The following is a 19,775-nucleotide window of genomic DNA, read 5'->3' on the forward strand; positions in this document are numbered from 1 at the left end:
AGCACATGCGGCTTGTTTGTCGGTTTCAGCAAACTTTGGGATTCAAAGGAATTACAGCCGCAAAAGGGAAAACCGAGGTAATGTAATATTTGATATACTTACGTATACAACCTCACCTTAAATACCTCTATACTTACGATAAATACTCCTATAACTTAGAATATAACATAATAATTAAACGCAACAATAATGGCCTTGAACAATGCGATGATACCGATCATTCATTTTTTTTTAATTATGGCTTCAGTCCAGTGAGACTATTTCGCCTATATCAAGGTATTAGGAGCTATAAATAGATACGACTAAAATTGTACTGTTAGTACAAGACAGTGTACGGTGATTTTATCAGCGAAGCGATAGCTGGACTTTACAAGTAGCACGTGGACTAGAGCCCGTTGACTCCAAAATGGGGGTTAAACGCGTTTCAAGATTAATTCTCCATTCACTACACACTACCATATTAGTTCACTGTATACTAAGCTATCGATTTTACTCTAAACAATATTAATCAGCAAATAAGGGTTCCGTTTTTTGCCATTTGGCTACGGAACCCTAAAAAGATCAAGATGGCGCTCGAACCGGAAGTCCTCTTATAAGAAGTCACAGCGGTAAGATACCGATCTGTCAGTGTCGTAAGTGACATTTATTCAACCAAAAAACTTCACTTTTGACACTGACACATCGTTATCGTACCGCTGTGACTTCTTATAAACTTTGTTCGAATCGAGCCGTAAGGAACGAAAAAAAAAGAAAACATGTATAACCCTGCGATACTTGAACTATTTTTTGTGGTTATCTTCAAATTTATTAGGTACTTATTTGATATATAATTCTACACATTAAGCAAGCAATGCAATGCATTAAGCAAGTGCACGCTTATGGCCCGCGAACTGTGCAGATACATGAAAAATTAGGTGTTGCTCGACCTTTAATGGTTCCTGCTTGATATGCTGTTTGTGGTCTTATTCAAATGAGCCACGTACGCAAATAATACAGTAGTTATCTAAAAAGTCTACACTAACTAATCGTTCAAAATCAACACATAAACATAAACAGCAACTGGTCATACATCAAAAGATTAACACATAACATCTGCCTCGCCCGTCGGACAGACGGACAATGTGCTTTTGTGCATTGTGACAAACTCATCATATTACTCGTATCTGACCATTGTTACTTTTACTTACCGAGAGCCAGTGAGTTGAATGTACAAACGAGCCAGAATTACTGGGACCTTGATATACGTAACAATACACTGGGACTGTAAGGCATCGCGGAAAGCTACCGACTTGCTTGAGGTTTTAGAGTCAGACGTCAGACCAAGCTAAATTTACAGCGATTCTGATAGCCGAGACGGTGCAAGTGTTAATACTTGCATTACTTAAGTAGTGCGGTGCAGTGATGGCAGAATATGCTGTTCTATAAAAAAACAACGACACCAAATTGTGTATACCATATTCTATGAAATAAATTTACACGTCATAATTTCATAGAAGATTGATGTTTATAATAACACTTGCGCCGTCTGGGCTATCAAATTTAAAATCTGATTAAAACAAGTCAGCGTCGAGCGTGCAAGCTCCGACGCTCACGTCAGTCTTTCTAGCCAACACATAAGCGTTATTTTACCTACTTCTTAAGAGAAGCCACACCACCCAGACGCAGTCTATGATTACCATTAGAATTCACTTTTTGTTGATATTTCTACTTTATTTATATATTAGGTAACAGTTTGGAAACCTGGATGCAACCGAAATCAGCGGTTGAGCTTCTGATTAAATTAATATGGGAGCGCCAATCTGTTTTGATTGTGAGTCATCATTAGGTATATGCTGCATGTAGTAGGTACAGGTTCAATGTAACACTGCTCCTTAGGTTACATGTATGTAAAGATAAATAGTATGTTAAATTTTTTACCATTATGTTGGTCTTAAAAGTATGCGTTATCGATTAACATGTTCGACTCGCCTACGCTTTGTAACACCGTTGTGTGCAGGAAATCCATTTGAGTTGAGGGCAATTGTCCGAGGACAATGGGCCATTTTTATATTAAAATAATAAACTTATAAGTGGCTATTCTGCGCATAATGTTCCTGTATATTTTTGGAGAATCTCTAATCAGATGAGATCTGAGGTTGTTATATTATAATACCTACATTTAAATGGGCGTTTTTACTTAACTGCTTACCGTTAACGGCCGGTTAGAAATCGTCATAAAACTGATGGTCAATGTCAAATCCCAGACACTTTTTCAGAAAAGTGACAATTAGACGTGACACAACTTAGTCGCGTTTTAAAGTACACGTTAAGATGAAATGCCCATAAGGGACTGCGGCCGACAAAACGTCCCTTGCCATAAGGATGCCTTGTCAGGTTATTCGTATAAATATACAAGCAAATCTCGTCCTTATGGCAAGCGACAAATTGGGACGTTTTGTCGGCCGTGGTCTCATTATAAGTATATACCGTTTTGTTACATAAATAGGTGCCCTAACTTAGACGATGAAATATGTATAGCCGTGATACCTACCTATACACTTAAAATGTCAAATCTATTATTATTAAAATGTAAAACGTGAAATGTATTCTTTAATTTATTTAAAGGTTTTAAATTGGGTTTCCTATCGTACGGTTGCTCGATAATTAACGTGTGGGATTAAGTGATGCCTGATTGAATTCCTCCATCGAGTCCCTAACAGCTTTTACAATTTATTGAGATCACATATTAACACGGTTGTCTAATTTGTACCAGTGTGAAATAGTGAAGTTTATATTACGCGAAATGTCTTTGGTCTACATCTATAAGTAGATCGGTAAATGTTAAAATTCGAACATTGCAAAGCTTTTTTCAAGAATTCGTCACTCCCAGGTATCATTTATTATTTGTTATATCATTTTTATTTACAGAGAAAAACTAAAATTAACTTTACGTGCTATAATTGTGTGCTTATCCGGGCTATGAAGTTGATTAGACTGCGGTAGTTACGAGTATAAGGGTCTCCCCAAACCAGTCGACGCGGAGTCGGCTTTCGCCGAGTGTTTTACACCACACTATTCGCATTTAGCCGATCGACCGTCTCCGCGGTTGGACACCTGCGTTTAGCAGTCTCATCCTCCTTGCGGCCGTAGAGACGCCCGATCGCCTGCGACTTGCTATCGCAACAGTTGTAAAGCGACGGTCGGCTCTCCCGTGCTCCGTCCTGCCGTCGAGACGTCAGACAGCACACGTACAGCTGTTGAGTCCGACGAACAGATGTAGGACAGCGGGTGATCGGCAATCGTAAATCTCATTTTTGGAGACTGGTTGTTAGTAACAACCTGAGTTTGAAATTGAACAGACCTGTAAGATTATTTTCCTTGGTAATTGTTACATATTATATAATAACCTGTGATGATGGATATGTTACGTAGACGGGCATGGAAAAAAAGGCTTACCAGCATTTTTACCGTCATCGGCTCTGTTCGGCCGTCGTCAGCTATGTTCGGCCGTCGAAGACGCTGAACGGCTTCCGCCAGCTCTGACCGGTCCTTATCGTAGGTACTCGGCCGTGATCGGAGCCGTTCAACTCTTTACGGCACCGTACGGCGGTATAAGGAGATTTATGAATGCGAACGTGTGCGGTAGGCTGCAAACAGCGTCGTACGAATGCGAACAGCTTTACGGCAAAACGCCGTTTTCCCGTCGAAAGACGTCGTTTCGCGTGGGCCGAGCCGATCTACGACTTATTCGCTCTTATTGCGTTGACATAAAGCTTTTTCCGTACGCGATTTGCCGAAACGGCGTCGACTAGTTTGGGGAGACCCTAAAGGTGCACTCGCGAAACTAGAACACGTTCGTAAAAAAATAAATGAGTTAGTTTGGTATTCATTAAGAAAAGAAAGTAAATAGTTAAAACGTTCCAACGCACAGCTTAATGGGAAGAAGGCTATGGGATAATGGGAAAATATAATCCGGTTCCATGAGTCTCTGGCGCAAACTATTCTCGGCGGAGATGCTAATTAAGTCTTGAGATTACAGGGAATTTTGCTTTAATTGAGTTTACTCACGCATAATATTATGTGGGCCATTTTAAAGAATTTTTGTGACGGTAATGGAATGAGAGGTGAAATATGTATGGAAATTTTGGGACACTTCTTTTCTTTCAGGAGCTAGTGATTCTGGGTAGAAATAACATAACAATCACCTTTTGGCCGTCGGAGCCCGAGAAGCCGGCTACTGGCTACATGCCCATCCTTCTCCTAATACTGGTACTTTCTTGGATCCGACCTCCCTATAAGCCTGGCGACTGGTTTGCGACTCGGGGTTTCAGTATGTACGCCACATTTATGCTCTTGTGGCACGGACGTGGACCGACTGGGATACCATGTATTATCTTGTCAAAAAAGTACAGGTCGTTTTTCAAGACATGCGTCGCTTAATGACATACTCCGTCGGTCTCTTGCCGCAATCAATGTGCCTGCTCCTCTTGAGTCGACTGGCAGTATCAGGGATGAAGGCAAGAGGCCTGATGGGGTGTCCTTCGTTCCTTGGAGCTTGGGACGAATGTTAGTGTGGGATGCTACCTGCGTAGACACAGTGGCACCGATCATCCTCCAACGGACTAATATAAAAGCGGGCGCAGCGGCGGAAAGCGCCGAAATTTTTAAACGTAATAAATATAAGAGCCTCTGTTTAGAGTACCATTTGGCGTTGAAACTCTAGGTCCATGGGGTCCCAGCGCGCAATTTTTTTTACAGAAATCGCGAAGCATCTGGTTGACGTAACTGGTGACCAAAGAGCTGGCGGCTTCCTCGCACAACGTATCAGTATTGCGATACAACGAGGAAATGCCGCCAGCATCCTTGTTACAATGCCTCAAGGGCCTGTTTTAGATTTAAGCTAGTTACAGTAATCCCCTGTATATATCGATTATGTATATTGTTGTTGTGTTTGTTTGTAAAGTATATAATTCAAAAGCACCTAAAAAAAATTGTAGTGTACAACTAAATGAAATAACCCCAGTTTAATGAACCCCTATTTAGCTAAAAGAAAATACATAAATTGACAATCGAATGTCGAAATTTTACACTCGTACAGTCTCGAAAAATTTTGAATGCAGCATACGGAGAAAGAAACTTAGTTACCTACGTCGAGCCTAAAACCATTCCCCTGTCCCAAGTCGAGGGAACCAACTCAAGCAAAGCGCCAGAAGTTTGCGAGGGGTCAACAGACCTAGAGGCTGAAATGTGTTGTTTTAGGATAAATTGGCATGATAGTCTTTGCATAGCAAAGACAGATTTAGGAGAAGTAAAGGGCTATGGAGTGATTTAGGAAGTCATATGGCAAGGGTTTTTTAAACAATTGTTAATGAGCGCATTTTGAGGCAATTTTGTTTCGATAAATAGGGTCATTTTTGAGAAAGATCCGACAGGACAGGTGAATTTCATCCACATACTCTTATTTTATCTTTATCTTGTATCTTTTTAACTATCCGGCATACGTCAACAAAACAATAAAGGTTGAACAATAAATACTCCTGCCGTTAAAAGTAACATCAAAACTAGCACGACACGCAATATCAACAAGGATCGTAAAATTGTTTCGTACTAGCATTACATATAATCTTGTTTATTATTTGCAACTTGTTGTCTTTCAAAATAAGGTTGAAATTGGCAAGATAGTCTGTTCGGCATTAGTAGACACAAAGGATTTTCGAGATGATTGCTGCGTTGCGCAAATCTTTTCATGTCTTCATGATAGTGTATTTTGTGTCGGAAGAACTTTTTATTTGCATATTCAATCTTGGTAAGGGCATTTATTCGTGTGTTCATCACAAATACTATTCCTGAGTTATGGATGTTTTCTATGTATTTATGAATAACAATAAGAATTGTTTTATTTGCCATGAAAAGATAACAAATACAATAGAATAATTACAAGAATTAGATACTAAAAATAAGTGTAAGCATTAATAAAACTTAAGTAAACATGGCAAATGTAACTGGGACCTTTCAGTGTGTGCTACTGTGCTAGGCTTAGCAGCCCGGGGCGCTGGTTTTCAAAGTAGTACTTGTTTCCGCGCTGAGAGTGGAAGTGCGTGCGTGTGTGCGTGCATGCGTGGATGTGTGTGTGTGTGTGTGTGTATGTGTGTGTGTGTGTGTGTGTGTGTGTGTGTGTGTGTGTGTGTGTGTGTGTGTGTGTGTTGGTGTGTGCGCGCGTGTGTGTGTTGGTAGTAGGTATACGGCGTTTTGGTTGTTTGTAATTTATTCAGGTCTGAGGTACTTAAATTATTTACGAGGGAGGTTCTTACTTTGCCTGGATATCTAGAAGCAACGCTTGAGTTAGCTGCTTAAATTTAGGAAGCGACAGAAGCTCTCGCATGGGGGGGGGGGGGGTGGGGGTGGTAAGTAATTCCAAATTTTGACGGCAGCATATTTCAAGCTTTTATAAATTGTCATCTAGTACCCAAAACACAAGCTTTACTGAGCTTACTGTGGTGGGGCTAGGTCGATTTGTGTAATAATTATTTATTATTTAAATGGTAAACATACAAAAAAGTTATTAAAGTGCACTTATTAAAATCTAACGACACAAGCTACTAAGATTTTTTATTAGATATAAGTAAATAATATATTGGTTTTTTTTAGTCCCCATCGGCACACAAACCTACCCAAGGTTTTGCCTACGATGGGTCTTGTATTAAATTCTAGACTGTAACTTGTTTGTTTATTTTATAAATTTAAGTAATTAATTCAATTTGACACTACGCCGGAAGCAGGGGATTTGGGGGAGGTATTTTATATTTGGTTTAGTTTTAAGTAATTAAATTTATCTTCATTTTGTTTATGCATTTTATGTAGTTTTGGTAAAGAAAATAATACTCGTAATGTTAAGTTACAATTAGGTCAGGTGCCGCGTCACTTCTGGCTGGGTTAAGTTGGAATTACTGTTTCCATTAAAATATTATTTTAACGCTCATTAACAATGTTAATCATTTAGACTGGAACCACTTAAATTATCGTTTTGTTTTGATTGTAACGTCGCAGCTTGTTTTTGTTTTATTGTGGTTTAATTAAGTTATTGGGGATGATCAATAAAATTTAATTGATCAAATTTAAATTAAATTACAATGCACAATCTGTACAGCACATAGTGTGAAATCAACTACTAGAAATAACAATACGTCGACATATTTTTATTATTATTACTAAGTCTATAGGAACCTCGGAACTTATCTAAATAAAACGTGTAAACAATAATGTGCCCTTGTTCATTTTTCGGATTCCGTACCCAAACCGTGTAAAACGGGACCCTATTACTAAGACGTCGCTGTTCATCCGTCTGTCACCAGAAGTTGAAATAGAAATTTTCACAGATGATGTATTTTCGTTGCAGCTATAGCAACAAATACAAAAAACATCCCCCTTCCCTATGGTGTTTCAGTTGTCCATGGGTGGCGGTGATCCGGCTGCTCGTTTGCCTCCTCTATCATAAAAAAAAGTATTTCACGGGGCTCCCATACAACAAACGTGATTTTAGGACGTTTTTATAGATAATTGTACGGAACCCTTAGTGCGCGAGGCTGACTCGCACTTGGCCGGTTTTTTAGATATTTTATAAAATTAATACTTAGCAAACAAAGGAAAAGCAGTTGCAAAAATTCCGAACAATCTCGCTGATTCAGCCAGTACATTTAGCACACCCTCGTATTACGGGACAATAAACAGCATCTTCACCTTTTCGTGAACGGCTTTATGTTGTTCAACACGATAAAGAACCTATTAAAATTCGTTTCAAGGAATTATGCAAATTAGATTGTAAGCGCCCGCTAACAAGATAGGACGCTCGCAAAGATTGTTGCTAAACTCAATTGCGCACGCCTGTTGCTCTGCCCTTTGTGATCCGAAATTCAATGACGGAGCGAAAACAGCGGCCTTTTTGAAGCGAAGCTTGGTAGGAATTTTTGAGAACGCAAGTCAGATGCACAAATATGATGGCTTTTTGCAGTGATCCTGTTGTGTTCCATCATGTATATTCTAACAATGCAGCACTTTACGATACATCGCTCCACCGGTGGTTTCAAAATTCTCCCAGCCGGGCACAGATAGGAATATGCGTTTTCATATAAATTATTCCTATTTGTCCCCTTCTCCCTCGAGTATGGCAGCGGGCACGTAGGGCGGGGACTAATGGGAAAACACCGTTCCATCCATCCTTTACTCTCTATTTGTCGCGTATTTGTATAGATTCAGTGGCGGTGCAACAGGATTTTCACTAAAGGCTTTGTCGATTCTTTGGCTTTACTTATGACAACAGTGAACGACCGCTTTTCAATACAAAAGTAGTCCCCTTGTTCTTCTCTAGATGTTAACATTATGGAAAATATTTTTACACAATATATTGCATATTACCCAAAGCTATTAATAATCAGAGATATCACTTAAGCTACCTAACGGAACGGCCGTTTGACTTTTTTGATAATTATAATGTGAGGAGCAAAAATAAATTTAATGGTTTAAATAATTCTAACTAATAAATAATAACTCTATCCACAGGCCAGTATTTAGTCCATCGCTTTCACCAATAGCCTAGTGCATATTCCATCAACTCTCTATGCCTATTCCTTACACCCTGGCCGGGTGCTGCCTCTGCGTGCGTCTCATGACAGGGGTAAGGGCGGCATCCGCTAGGAGTATCCTTTTTAGTGTCAAAAGGACTCCCTTAAGGAGAAACGTGTTGACTTCGGCTCCGCGCACGCGTTCCAAATCTCCGGAACACCATTGTCCTCTTAACTCTTATAATAATTTCAAAATCGAATAAAATGAATCGAATGGGCATAGGGTTCATATACATCGAATTGCGTAAAAATATTTTATATAATGTTAGTAATACTAACTTAATATCCAGAGATGAAAATGGAGACTACGTTTGTAAGGTTAAACGGTCACGTAGCTTCGTCCCCTTTCCTCTTAAAGCTATTCTTAACGGGTTCTTTCCATCGTTCCAAGACTCTTTTATGGGTAAGTTACGGGTAATGTTAGAAGGTTAATTAAATTCAAGTTTACCCTGGTATTACCCTTGGCTAACGGAAAGTATACCCTGGTATTACCCTTGGCTTACGGAAAGGCTTGCTAGCTATACCAGGGTAAACTTGAATTTAATTAACCTTCTAACATTACCCGTATCAACATGTTCACAGTCTAAACAAACAGATTGAGTCCTTCCGCATAATGTTTCGATCACTTCGTAAGCCCAGTGTGATCAGGTCAGAAAGATAGGATAAATCTGTCATGAATTTCAAGTGTTCTTAGAAAAAACCGATGATGGTTGTATTTATTCGGGGGGGGGGGGGGATCAGAATAAAAGCAAGAAATAAATATTTAAAACGTCTTAATGTTATTATACTCGTATAGCAGTCAAAAGAAAACACGGGCGACTACGAATTTCTTACAGGATTACTAATCTCATTATTGAATTATGTGAAACAATTGACCACTTATGTCTTTTTATAAGCCTTAATATCAACCAAAGCCTTGTTTTACTGTTATTAAAAAATACTTAAATGATTTGTGAACATACAGGGTGTAACATGTAAAATAGTGCCCACGGATTTTTTAAATTAATATTGAAATGTAATAAAGAATTACTCACTTAAAAAATCTTTTGAATAAAAATTCAAGTTGAAACGGGTAAGATTTTCGGGACTTAAAACAGTCAAAAAAAAAAAAGATTTTTTGGAGGTCAGAAAAGGTAGTTAACGATCCAACCCATCTGACATTTAAATTTGACAAACGAAGCATCTAAATCCTACGTAATTAAAACGATAGTGGATGTCCGCTTCTCCATACAAACGTCGGTACGCTCTCATTTTAAAACGACTAGCTAGATTGCTCTGAAACTTTGTACTTATAATAGGATAAGGTATATCTAGTCCTGTAATTAATGTATGTAGCTTCAGATACCATAGTTAAAAAAATACAGCGAATTTAAGTTTAACATACAAATCTTGTGCACAGTTTCATTACAATCCAACACGTACTTTTAAAATGAGAACGAAACTCCGTTTGTATGGGAGGGTGAAATTCGGCCAAACTTGCTGGGGACCCATAAGAGACAAAATCTTGAAAAGAAAAAATACTAAATTAGATATCACAATAAATCCAATAACTTTGTCAGCAGCACGTGTTGCTCTCTGATTTATATTTCCAATCGGATAGTTTTCTCCAGTATTAATAAATAACCTGCTCGGCTTTCGAGACGCCTGGAACAGATACGTGGAAAATAAAACGCAGATGTTGTCTTTAGATTTATTTTTCAACCTAACATTTTCGTAACTTGACAGATCACCAGCTAATTGTAACAGGTGTACTCAACTAATGAACATTGTTCATACCGCTTAAAAATATCATACAATCAGTACCGAAAAACAATACCTAATCTTTATCACGAATTTTACTTTTTATCACGAAATGCTATTCTTAATTTTACTAAATTCCCTTCAATCAATTCGACCACGTGACGCTGGAATAAGTAATTCAGAATCGTTTCTAACAATTTACCATTAATTTTAAAAGATTACTTTATGGAAAACTCCGATCGATAGAATTTTAACCCATTTGTATAAGTAGACATGGAAGACGTTTTGTCTAACGAAAACCATAAAGAGAAAAATGTAAGCAGGTTAATCAAAAATACATTAAAAATGCAGTGGCACAGTCGCAACACGAGAGCAACAAGTGAAATATTTAATGTGGACGATAGCTTGTCTTTCCTTGAATACAAAGTAGCTGTTTTCAATGTTTGAGGATTTTGTAAACTCAGCGTAGAATATTTTGTATAAATGCGAGCAAAAAAATAATTAGCGTGTAAAGCAAACTTGCGCGGAGAGCGAAATGTCACGTACGACACACTCTGGCATTCGCTTTTGCATGATTCTACCGAAGCTTAATATTACCTACGTTAAAAATAACAATACAGATAACAGTAAGGAAAGGAGAAGCTACAAAAGCCTTCACCATATAAACTTTTACAATTATGCCATAGGTACATTGGGTTTCATTAATAAATCTGATATTGAATTTCTGAACTTTTTCTAACACTTAGATATTGTATTGATCTGAAGGTAAATTTTACCAATTGTTGATGTTGGTAATAAAATGTTGATTGATTTCTAAATTGGAATCTCAAATCTAAAACAATCTAAGTGATTAACCCTTTTCGTTTTCAATTCTAAAGCTTGATGAAATGGATTCTCAATGTCATTGAACAATACGAAAGCAAAATAATAACTTTTATTACATCTTACTTAAGTAAAGATACTGTAATCCATGGGCATTGATCCAAATATCTGTAGACTTTTTAATACTTGAGTATTATGCTTGGAACATTGAACTACAAATAAATTCTTCAAAATAACTAAAACTGCCAGGATCTATATTTCTGGAAATAATGTTATATATTTGAAGAATTCAACATTACATTACAATAAACAGTTTATAGTCCCCAAATCCTACAGTATACATATAAGTTCAGAGTCCCAACAATCGACTTCACAAGCTAGTACATTAGAAATAGGAAAGGCACAGTTGAAGTATAAAATTTATTGCTCTCTTCCCTAACTACGCTCTTAATTCGTTCGTAGGTCAGGGACTCTTATGATTTTTAAACGGATTTAAGGACACTAGGGTAGATTCAACGAAAGAAAGAAACTAAGTCTTTGCATGACTTTGTACCGAATGTCGTGCATCTTATGCGTGTGCAGCCAATTAATATCGCAAAAATATCTCATGTTTTCCTTTTTCAATTTCGTTGTTAATTTCGCCAATCAGAACGACCAACTGCAGTCAACAGTAGGTATGTATCGTACAACAACTCGGCACACCGTGTATGAGTATTTGAACTTGGTACCCAAGATGACATTAAATACCTTTTAAAAATCTTCTCTATATCCCAGTTAGAGTCTCATATCAGAAATGGTACTGAAATTATGCCTAACAAGACTAACTAAAGTTACCTACTTAAGATATTTTGGCATTCTTTTTGCTTCGCGTCGTTGAATTAAAAGAATAAACAATTTGAAAAAGCTTTCATGTAATTAGATATCCCTGGCGCGTAGATAGATTGAGCTTAATATAAAATAATTGAAGATTAATTCAGACATTCGGAGAAAATATGTCTGCGGTATAATTACCGAGACCTCATATAAAATGTATGTACAGGGACGAAGCCGCAAACTCATTTTGTATGAATGACTGATTAAACAGTAGCAATTCATCTATATTCAGTACGCCATGTTTAGTAAAAATAATGTAAATTTGGCACAAATAATGACAGCACTTAATTTTCCAACGATAATTTTGTCTAGAACATATCAGCCACTATCTATCTCACAATGATCTCTGTTCATCCTAAGTTCACTACGTTTATTCTCTACGCTAACTGTATGTGCGTATTGCCAGTTACACGTCTAAGTTACGTACACGACTGTAAGAAAATAGGATTCATTTTATATTCAGAAAATACTTTTTCATTCTTAGAGAGAGTTATAATCAATTCGCCAACTATTGGTTCTGGTTTAGATCCTTACTATATCAACCTCTAGCTATAACAATTTACTAGTATGAGAGACAGTCCTTGACTAGAAGAATTTTTAGAAGTCCAAACTGAAAATCATTTAAATAATAGACATCCACAGGCGTATTTCATTCAAGTCGTTGAATTATATTATCCTAATATTCAATGATTTGAAACCCATTCTTAAGTCATAAAATTTACATTTTAACAACATTTAATATTATATTTTTACATGTAATAAATAAAATAAATTTGCTACGCACAATAACAGAAATTAACTTATACGAATATACAATAAATCATACTCTTCGTTGAGGTTCTTTGGAAACACTTTTAGGAGAACTTTTACGAATAATTAATACAATTCAACAGCAAGCACCGTTATTTGAAATGACTTAATTAACATTTGAAGTACCCATAGCTCTCGTAGAAAAAATCTCACCACAACAAATTGACTAGACCTAACTCCTATCTACCTATTTCTATTATACCTTAGCTTAAATTTATTGAAGTCTCTTTTCTAGTTGTTGAACCGGCCGCATAGGAAAAGTAAGAATCGGAGTCAAGGACACGAAGACCAACGACGGGAAATGATCACACCAAATGTCATACACGTTATCACTCAATCAGTCGTACCGAAAACGTAACACCGCACTAAAGTCGAAACAATAAGCATGTTTTTAAAATTTGTGTCAATGTATCACTGTCGTGCAACCGAGTTCAAACATCAACAGTTCCAAACCGTTCGACAGAAGAAGACGGAGGGAGGAAGGTGGGAGGGAGGTTCACCCGGGCGCTGGGCGCCTAGATGTAGACCTCGTGGTGTTGGTGCGGCCGGCCCCGCCGGGACTAGGAGCCGCGCTCCGCGAGCTCGACGCCCTCCTCGGGCTCCGGCCGGGCCGCGTCCATTTTCCGCCGCTCTGCTATTACTATCCTGATCTTCTCTTCTTCGCTGATGGGTTGCTCGACGTGCTCGGGCGCGAGCTGAGATCGCGCCGAGCCCGGACTCGCGTCACTTACGCTACCGGATTCGGAGGTTCTCCTCTTAGGACCGCTAGTCCTAACGTTCTGCCGAGGTGTAGGCACAGCGAGCAGAACGGGCCGAAGAAGCCTCGCTTCCTCGCCGCGCAAGGAGTTGCGCTTATCCACGCGTTGTCTACGATTTTGCGCAAAGGAGTCGCGTCGCGGGGGGCTACCGGGGTCAAGTTCGTCCGCGTCGTCTGCGTCGATGAAACGCGCGTCCTCCTCGTAGAGAGCCGCAGGGGGTTCAGTGGTGGAATCCTGTCGGCGACGTCCAAACGCATGAGGTGAGAGGGAAGCTCGTCTCGGCGGTAGCGACGTCGGGAGCAAAGCGTGGTGCGAGTGAAGCGTGCGCCGGCGACGGGCGAGGCGTGCGGGGGACGGTGTCGGCGGGTGCTTCGGCTCGCTGTAGGTGAAGTTGGCCGGGAGGGAGGGTACCTTGCTGAGCGGACGCGGCGCTGCCACCTGCTCGAGCGCGCGGCACAGTGCGCGATCCTCCTCGTCGTCTATCTCGCGCTCCAACTCGCGCTCGAGCTCTACGTCCATGTCGATTTCGTCTTCCATTTGTTTGTGGGATTCTTCTAAATGTTTCATTAGGACCTACAAGAAAGGAATATTTTTAAACATCATATATTTTTAGTGAGTCCTTTCATAGAGCTTACAATTTGGAAAAGACTACGAATTTTACTGGAAATGATAATTTATTTTTTGTTATTATGAATGCTTATTGTTTTTTCCTTCTTGCTTATTAAGAATTCATCAAGAATTTCAGTCGGCGTAATTGAATAAACTTTCTCGGCAATTCGAGCCGCAATAAGTTAAGTCTATTATCATTAAAGCAGCGGGTTATGGCGATGACAGTATAATTAGATACGGGTACGGAAGTTGTGCAAACTTTCGAATCGCATCTATGTTATCTGGGAAAAGTTGCCAGCAACGCGGGGTCGACACGTGCTCATTAATATTCTGGATTGAAATATACCTACAGTTGAAGCAATTTTAATAGTGGATCCTTTTCATGTGGCAAAGTTCTGTTTTATCAAGCAAAGGGTCGGAGTGGTCGCAACACGTACGGGGCAAAAATTTGCATGTAAAAGGCTGGGATTATGTAGTTTACATTTGATAGTTCTTAACACAAATCAACTCAGTTATTTAAATTGTGTTATGGCTGGAATTACCTATATTCTAATCATTCTCTGTTTGGCTAATTTGCGTAAAATTTAGATGCTTGTACAATACTTGTATAATTTAGATCGTTTTACTCGTACTATTAAGACGAGCGTCTTCGAGCGGCAAAGTGTGAAAGCGTATATATACCTATTGTAACATGTACTGTGTGTGTGTTCAACCGAGGTGAGATTAGAGTCTGGGAAAATTTTCTCGGTTTCCGTTTGAAATATACAAATACAAATCAAATTACGTACGCTTGAAACATATGTGACTGTCGCAGTCTCCGCGCGGGTATCCCTCATGATGCCCTTCTAGTTATGGCTGGTGATAACCCTGAAGACCGATATGGCTCGGTTGGTAATGGTACTTACAGCAACCACAACGCTAACCAGCACGAACTGCGCCATCAGAATGAACACCACCAAGAAGATGGACGCTATGATGACGGAGACGCAGCAGTAGCGCACGAAGTCTACGCTGCTAATTGGATAGGCTTGAATAATTGACATACCTAGCTGTGTTGGTAATGTGGGATACTAACAGTGACCACAAGTGTGACCAGCTCAAATTGCACCGTCAGAACGAATACCACAAAGATCGGCGCAATGATGGTAGAAACACTGCAGTGTTGCGCTCGCAATCCACACTACTGATTGAATTGGCTTGGATTATTTACCTTGTAAATAATGTAAAGCCCGACCAGAAATATATGATCATTGTCAAGAGGGTGCTGTTATTCTCATGTATAGGGTGACAGTTCAGTTTAGTATGAAAAATTTTGTTCCAATGAAATTCCGCAATATGTGATTCATATATTACAGGCCAGGTTTTAAAAACTTAGTAGATTACTTACAGCGACCACAACGTTAACCAGCACGAACTGCGCCATCAGAACAAACACCACAAAGAATATGGGCGCTATGATCGTGGACACGCAGCAATTGCGCACACAGTCCACGCTGCTGTCGCAGTCCTCGCGCAGCGTGTCCTTCATGATGCCGTTCCAGTTGTCGCCGGTGGCGACCCTAAAAAGCGTGAGGAACGCCATGCCGAAGTTGGCGAAGTGGGCGTGCTCACCAAGACCTGAGGAGTGGAGCAGAATTAAGCTTTCTGAACTCGCTGGCTTCTTAGACGCTATTGAAAGGCTAACTAATTAGGATAAGCCAGGGATATTTAATTTTTTCTTCTTGAAATGTGAATAAAATACACACAGATACCCTATATGATTTGATCATATTATCATGTATGTATGACACTAGAGATTTATTAATTCAACAATGATATATATAAAAATACGTAATCGTATAAAAATGCGTGCCATCAAGACACATACTGAAAGCGGCCTGTTAATTATAGTTTTGAAAGGTGAATAAATAATTATATTGATTGGGTGATCTCTCGTTGTCTTTTAAAATTGAATATGTATGGCAGACAGTGAATAATTGCGGACTAATAATATTTATAAAAATACTCCTCACCTTGACAAGGAATCTCATCAGAACACTCCAGTCGTCCAAACAACTCAACGCCTAAAGCGGCAAAAATGAAGAACAACAAGAAAAACAACAGTCCTAAGTTCCCTACTTGCGGCAACGCCTGCATCACCGTGTCTAACAAAGCCCGGATTCCTTTCGCCATTTTAAGCAGCTTCAACACCCTTGCTATTCTCAAGACCCTCATCACCCTCATTATTGTAGGGTTGATCGGTATTATATTTGTTTCTAATTCTTCTAAAACTATACCAACTATAGACAAAATAACAATTATTACGTCCAATTGATTCCATTTATCTTTTAAGTATATCTTGAACCCTAATGCTACTAGTTTCATGATTGCTTCTAAAATAAAGACCGCTGTAAAGAAGTAGTTGAATATTTTCAAGGCATATTGGAGTACTGGAGGCATTCTGTAGTACTCTATGGCCATAGTCACTACGTTTAAGCCGATAACTCCAGCAATGGCCAGGTCGAAATATTTGGAGGTGACTACATTGTGGATGAATAGTCTTGTTTGATTGTAATCCGCGTAGTAAGGTCTTTGATGCATTTCTGAAAGAAATAAATAGTTTCTCAAAAATCAGGCTTTTCTCATAAACAGTTATGATTTAGTATATAAAGTCAGACAGATTAACCCCAACTTCATAATAGATATTAAATATATTAATAAAATTAAACTTACTTCGCCTCTTCTTTTCCATTTGCAGCTGCCTCTTGGCTGCTCTCCTCACTCGCTCCTCTTTCTCCTGCTCCTCGCGGCAGCGGTGGAAGTTCTCCACGACCACTCCCACAAACATGTTCAGCACGAAGAACCCCACAAGCAGTATGAACGCGATGAAGTACAGGAGACGCCATTCAGAGTAGTTCACTATTGGCTGTTTGCAAGGGATTCAATGTATGACTTGTTTTTAAAATTTTAAATAAAGCTTTATCAATAAAATGTTTTCGTATAAGTACGATTAATCGTATGGCAGTTATATACTTAGTAATTTTACATTTAAATTTGAAATTTAGAATTCTGCAAACACAAACTCGTACGTATACGATGGTATGTCATTTAAATTCTTGGAAAGGAAAAATTCCGAGAGTAGCTTTTATGTTGAACCCAAGAAAAACTATGTACAGTCTAAACTTTTCCAATAACGGTCGTCAGTGTTACTGGTACGAATTCAACAAGTGTGCTCGATTTGTTCGCTTTCAGAATAAACCGTGTGGAGGTGAGCCGACTCCGTGGTAACATTTTATTCTACGATAACAGTTGGATAAACTCGATATGAGCTTCAGAGTAATGTTACGAGGCATTTCTATAAATAAGTGAATGATGATATATTAAGAGCCCGGTAACGATTTTAGAGCAAAAATGTAAAATTGATAGATTTAGTCGTTGAAATTGTACACCTGTTACGTAATATCTAAATAACAAGTATTGGTTTCTATTAGCACGTCTTCTCGTCTTGCCTTTTAATAAAGAGGTCGCAAGCGTGCGTCCCCGGTAAAATGTGACAAGAAGGGACAGTTTTTAAAAATTCATTAAAAAAAATTATGGTGGTAAATTATACAAAATGACGTATAACAACAGTTTCAACAAATCTTGAAATTAAGTCGATTTTGTCACAGAGAAAATGTCACTTATTTTGAAGTAATTTCTGGAGATAATTTGTTTCTTCTAACTTTCATTTACACTACTTCAAATTTATAAAAACAAAAATGTAGTTTATTAATGTTGAAGTACTTACAGGATATGTGTAATTTAATATTACCATTTTTAGCAGTCCAAACTTTACAAAATTTACAAATAAGAGCTTTAAAATCAGTTTACCTAAACGTCCATCAGAAAAAAATGCATTACTAATTAAATGAGTCTATTTAAAAAAAAAATAATGAAAGGTAACAAAACGTGCTAATAAAAAGCAGTACCTACTTATTATTTCTATTAGTTAACAAAAGGTGTACAATTTAATCGACTAAATCTATCAATTTGACATTTTTGGCCTCTTAAAGCCGAGATTTAGCATGATGGTCTAACTTCTAAGTTATACTTAATGAAATACCTGGGGTATAATATAAAGCGATCATTAGTATACATTACGTTTTGAATTAATACTTTGTTTATCTTTTTTTTTCTTTTTTTAACTCAATAGCATTGAAATAACTTTGAACTAGAATTGTTTAAAATAACAAAATCTGACAACCTTTACAACTAAAGTTAGAAAACAGTTCCGATTAATATAGCGAAAGCTAATGCCTTCTAAATAAACTAAACTAAATAAGGTAAGTACCTGTTGATCCACGCCAACGGCATCGAGCCCCGTATACATAATGTTGACCCATCCGTCCCGGGAGCTCAAAACGAAAAGGGACATCAAAGCCTTGCCAAGGTCGTCGAAATTGTACTTCCTGTTCACCCACACATTGCCTTCGATTGCTAAACAGTCGGATTTGTTCTTTACGTTCTTTATGTTCGCCCCTTCGCAGTAAAAAAATGCGCCTTTGAACAACTGAAACAAATAATGGTTTAGATTATTTTGTTGGCTATATTGGATCAACATTTCTCCGAATAACATGTCGTAAAAACCTGGTATCTGTCTGTCTTAACAACCAAATTACTTAATTGTTAAATTTTTCAAAACGTTACCCTAATGTCCCCGGTGAATTATGTAAAATACGTTTGAATAGGGTTAATGAAGGAGGCAAATACAAAAACACAAGATTCTAAAATAAAATGAAATTGAGGCAATTTTGCCGTCAACACACGAAACCAACTAGTCCTGCTTGTCAATAATTTAAAGCGGCCTCAAGGCTCCCTATATGTAGGTACAGGTGACATTGTGTGGTAGGCTGCGGTTTTGCTACGGATAAATTCAGGATATGCAGCACACGTCCGCCCCTGTCCCAAATAGAGTGTTTGCATTCCTGGGTTCTTTCGTGAATGTACATGGTACACCAAGTACATGGAATTTGGTCGTTTGGATTAATTGAACTAGGTACTTGAATCTCTTGAAAGGCTTTTTTAACATTTAAGGTTTCAAATTCAAAAACAACAGTTGCCTCTTGAACTTTAAAGTTTATTGTAGATTTAGAAAAAAACAATAATGTAGAAATACGTGACATATTGATAATAATTGACAGTGACGTTACCGTATCAATAGTAGATATTTTTTTTTAAATATATTTGTATGTGTACCTGTACTCCCAAGATGCCGAAAATAATAAAAAACGTGCAGCAGATGAGCACAATGTTGCCGATGGGCCTGAGCGAGGACAGCAAGGTTTGCACGACGAGCTTGAGGCCGGGCGCTCGGTTGATCACTCGCAGCGGCCGCAGGGATCTGAGTAGTCTGAATACCTGGAAATAGGACACCATTGTGACAAGGAACCCTATTCTGATTTACAATTTGTTATGGTCTTGTCGATTGGCATTTTGCATGCACCAATCATCGATGATCGTGAGCGATCTTCAAAACCATCAGGTCAATTCAAACGTACACTGATATTAGAATGACATTTGTCTGATGTCATTCAGTATCATTCATTTT

At 38.4% G+C, this 19,775-nt stretch overlaps 1 protein-coding gene and 1 long non-coding RNA gene across 6 annotated transcripts in view; one reads left to right on the forward strand and one right to left on the reverse strand.

Moving 5' to 3' along the window:
- Window positions 1-17,179, forward strand: part of LOC133521932 (uncharacterized) — a 50,734-nt gene extending 33,555 nt beyond the window's left edge. The window contains exon 2 of the long non-coding RNA XR_009799961.1: window positions 16,947-17,179. This is a non-coding gene — a long non-coding RNA (uncharacterized LOC133521932). The remainder of the gene's footprint in view (window positions 1-16,946) is intronic.
- The window catches only part of LOC133521913 (voltage-dependent T-type calcium channel subunit alpha-1G), a 79,438-nt gene continuing 69,938 nt past the window's right edge, over window positions 10,276-19,775 (reverse strand). For 3 of the 5 annotated variants that reach the window (XM_061857035.1, XM_061857032.1, XM_061857033.1), the window contains 6 exons: window positions 19,424-19,585; window positions 18,519-18,737; window positions 16,922-17,114; window positions 16,222-16,791; window positions 15,597-15,826; window positions 10,276-14,173 (listed from right to left, as the gene is read on the reverse strand). In XM_061857035.1, the coding sequence (XP_061713019.1) occupies window positions 13,403-14,173; window positions 15,597-15,826; window positions 16,222-16,791; window positions 16,922-17,114; window positions 18,519-18,737; window positions 19,424-19,585 (2,145 nt within the window). In that variant the 3' untranslated portion in view covers window positions 10,276-13,402. The remainder of the gene's footprint in view (window positions 14,174-15,596; window positions 15,827-16,221; window positions 16,792-16,921; window positions 17,115-18,518; window positions 18,738-19,423; window positions 19,586-19,775) is intronic. The other 2 variants (XR_009799955.1, XM_061857036.1) reach the window with 2 other exon arrangements.

This window comes from Cydia pomonella, chromosome 10 (genome assembly GCF_033807575.1).
Source record: "Cydia pomonella isolate Wapato2018A chromosome 10, ilCydPomo1, whole genome shotgun sequence".
Classification (NCBI taxonomy): domain Eukaryota; kingdom Metazoa; phylum Arthropoda; class Insecta; order Lepidoptera; family Tortricidae; genus Cydia; species Cydia pomonella.